Below are 3,709 nucleotides of genomic sequence, written 5' to 3' on the forward strand. Positions count from 1 at the left end.
TTATAAATGGACAAATAATTTGAGACAAATAAAAAAAAAAGAAGATGACACATATTGTGAGACGGAAGAAATATCTATTCTATATACACTACCATACATTTATGGTTTTTCTTTAACTTTTGTTGAAAAAACCCAAGACCACATTTATTATTGATAAACCATAAATTGAGCATTAACCTTTTAGCCGGTTATAATAGTTTTTTGTAATACATTCAAATCAATCTTTGAATGTTGGATAATTAACTCTAATCATTTATAACTTACAAGAGCCAAACTGCATCGGGAATATGTCCCTTCTTACACTCTTGCGCACCTTAATTTAGTCCATAATTCTTATACTAACTCGTGTAGAAAGAGAACATGAATGTTATTAAACAAACCAAACTTTCAAGCATTCCAACAAATAAGACCAGAAATAGAGATCTTCTAAGTTCAACCAACAACAATTCCTTTTTCATGTTAATCAAAAGACTAATGCATAAACTAATTAATATTAGCAATAATTATAATTAACAAAGTCGATACATAGTTAAACATATCTTACACCTAATTAAAAAAAAAAAAAAAGAGACAAAAATAACTAAAAATCAACCTCAAAGGTGGTACACATATCTAGTAATAATATGGTTGGTGACGTACCACGTGAGGGTTAGAATTAGAAGTATTAGGTTGACGATATGGTGTTAATGGCACATTATTATCATTGTTATTACTATCATAAGAACATTGAGGTGTTGAAGAAGAATCATGTTCATGTTCATGTTGAGGTTGGCATTCCATGTTGACACCAAACAACCTAAGTACCCTTGAACTTGAACTGTTTCCTACCGGTTTCGTCCTTTGGTTCTGTCCTTGGGATACTCTACCTGTAATATTATAACACGTGCATTCAGATAACAATAATCATGTTATTAATATGAAAACAAAAAAAAAAAAAAAGGTAAAGTAAAAGTAAATTAGAAAAATGTAACTACTTCAAAATTCGATTCTGATTAGGATGATGTGAAGGAGAAAGAAAAACAAGCCAAACACCACCGCCTTGTTTTCTGAACCTATAATTTATTTTTATGTTAAAAACAAAAAAAATAAAAGTTATTTATTTGAGAGAAAGAAATTGCACGTTCATTGAACATTGAACGAAAATGTGGCGCGTATGAAACAAGATTTGCCTTCCCACAAATCCCAACAAAAAACCACATTTCTCCCAATTAATTGGAAGGTAGACTTCACGCACTTCCATGAGAATGTAACTTTTCATCTTGTTTTTTTAATGAAAAAAATTAGTGAAAAAAATTTTGCTTACAATAAAATTACCATGAAAAATTTGAAATTAGTCCATCTATTTACATAAAAATCAAAATAGATTGAAAAATAATTCAAATTGTTCGAAGAGGGATAATTTAATAGTAATGTGAGATTATTTGGGTCAGTTCAGAACAGTTGTATTTTTTAACTATACTAAAGCAGATTTGAGAGATCGAAAAAAATAAAATGGTTTATGATGTTAGTATATGATTAATAATATATTTGGCTTCACGTTTACAATAGTGAAAGTACATCTGAAGCCATTTTTACTATGAAAATAAAGAAGCTAATAATTCTAACTTTTGAAAGACGCACATTTGAAGGAGTTTTTGACGCGCAAACAAACATGAGTTACTTTTTTAAATTAGAATGTGAATCAAGTGAATGTTAAGTAAGATGTGACCGAAACTAATCCATCTATTTACATAAAATCACAATCAACATAAAAATCATTTTTCAAAAAGTTTGAAATTTAGGGATATTTTAAAGAGTAATTTATAACCTAATTGTTAACATCTGCGATATGATTGACCTCAAATACGCGTTATTACGTCTTAGAGTTATTGTCCTTTAGTTTTTGTTGAGGGCAATTGTTCTGAGCTGGTCAAGAAAATCTCACATTAATTACTTAAGAGTTAAGAATCGAGGTTAAAGATAGGTTATATATAACACTTATACACCTCAACTCAACAAGACGACGATTTTTCAAAAGGAAAAAATCGAAGACTTTAGGTCGACCAGAACAATAACTATGACTATTGATGCTAGTATATGATTAGTTGTTACTTTTTAGATAAGAATATGAATCAAGTGAAAGTAAACTACAAGATGAGATAGCATTCAAGAGATATCAAAACCTACCTGCATGAAGACAATGATCATGTTGGTATGGCAAAACCTGCTGATGCTGATGAAGATGATGCGCAGGATAAGGCAAGTGCGCAGAATAGAATCCTCTGGACCACCCAACACCCACAACCTCATTCTTATCACTCCCTTTCCCATGCTGTCCCACCCCTCTGCTAACATACGCCGACTCATCATTCCCATTCCTCCTCCTCCAGTTAATAAAAAGCCTCTGACTATCAACACGGTGTCGTTCAAACAAAACGACGTCGCCAGCATCTAAACGCTTATCTTTCACATAACGACTCCAACCCTTAGTCAACACGTAGCTTTGACTGCTGTTCCAATACGAGTAACGGAACCGCCAGCTCTTCCCCGACTCGTCCTCGAAACTCAGTAACAAGCCCTTGCACTCGTTCGACTCAGCGCCACCACCGCCGAGTGGGAAGTATCTTTCTGCGTATTGCTTTGGGATGACCAGACGGTTGAGTTTCCCTACGTCGCTTGGTGTTAAGGGTTTCTCGAACATTGGTTCCTTTTCGTCTTCGGGGAGTTTTGCAACGGTCGTGTCGTTTTCTTGTTCTTCTTCGTCGTTTTCATGGGTTTGTGAAGTGAGCCATGGAGGTTGGTGGTGGTGGAGTGGCCATGAAGTGGTTTGGATTGGTTCTAGTAACATCATAGGTTGTTGTTGGTGTTGATGATGTTGTTGTTGTGTCCACCAGAGTGAGGTTTCGGAAAGATCCATAGGGTGGTTTTGAGGAGAAAATGGATGAAGAAATAGAGAGAGAAAAAGAGAAAGAGAGAGAGAAGAATGGTTTGATGGAGAAGAGACGTGAAGAGTATGGTTTGATGTGGGATGGGAATAATATACTTACTATCTGATGGAGTTTGTGAAGATATGACAAAGAAAGAGAAAAGGGGGAGATATATAGAGATTGAAAAATACACGTCAATTGAAATATTTGAAATAATAATACCCATGTAATTAAGACAAAATGTTGTTGAGGAAAAATAGAAAAAGCATTTCTGTACTTGGAATTTGAATGGAGTTTAATTTTTGTATTTGTAAATAATATTATTTTAAAATTTATTTTAATTTTAAATATATTTATTTAGCATTAAAAATATGGAAAAATCACACCCATGTTTTCTAAAATGACTCTTTAATTTTAAAATATCTATTAAATTTTCTTAAACTTATTTATACTAACAAAAAAAACAATTAATAAATAAATATTAGATATATTTACGATTTTAGACTGTCATAAAAAATATAGAGGATGTCAATGTTATTTTAATAGGTCTCAATAATGTTCCTACATATTTTAAAATTAAAAAGAATTATTGATGTAATTTTTATAAATCTTTTGGAAGGTGGATGTAATTTCCTCTAAAAATAAAGATATTAAGATAAATTATTTAAATAAATGAATATTGATCTTGTTAACTCTACTCAATTAATATTCAAGCAATGACATTTTATTGATAAATAAAATGTGATAAGTATGTTTTAATATTAAAAAAACTTATTTAAATCTCCTCATTTTTAATAATTTTT

General features: G+C 31.5%; 1 protein-coding gene across 1 annotated transcript; it reads right to left on the minus strand.

Annotated features, from left to right (window-relative positions):
• Nucleotides 1-493: 493 nt before the first annotated feature.
• LOC131636193 (B3 domain-containing protein At5g06250-like) lies at nt 494-3,054 on the minus strand. The gene is made up of 2 exons (XM_058906840.1): nt 2,163-3,054; nt 494-862 (listed from the first exon to the last, which is right to left on the minus strand). Exons 1-2 carry the CDS (start codon nt 2,894-2,896, stop codon nt 613-615), a joined length of 984 nt encoding a protein of 327 aa, XP_058762823.1. The 5' UTR covers nt 2,897-3,054; the 3' UTR covers nt 494-612.
• Between the last annotated feature and the right edge of the window lie 655 nt (nt 3,055-3,709).

The sequence above is a fragment of the Vicia villosa genome, unplaced genomic scaffold (assembly GCF_029867415.1).
Source record: "Vicia villosa cultivar HV-30 ecotype Madison, WI unplaced genomic scaffold, Vvil1.0 ctg.001659F_1_1, whole genome shotgun sequence".
Lineage (NCBI taxonomy): Eukaryota > Viridiplantae > Streptophyta > Magnoliopsida > Fabales > Fabaceae > Vicia > Vicia villosa.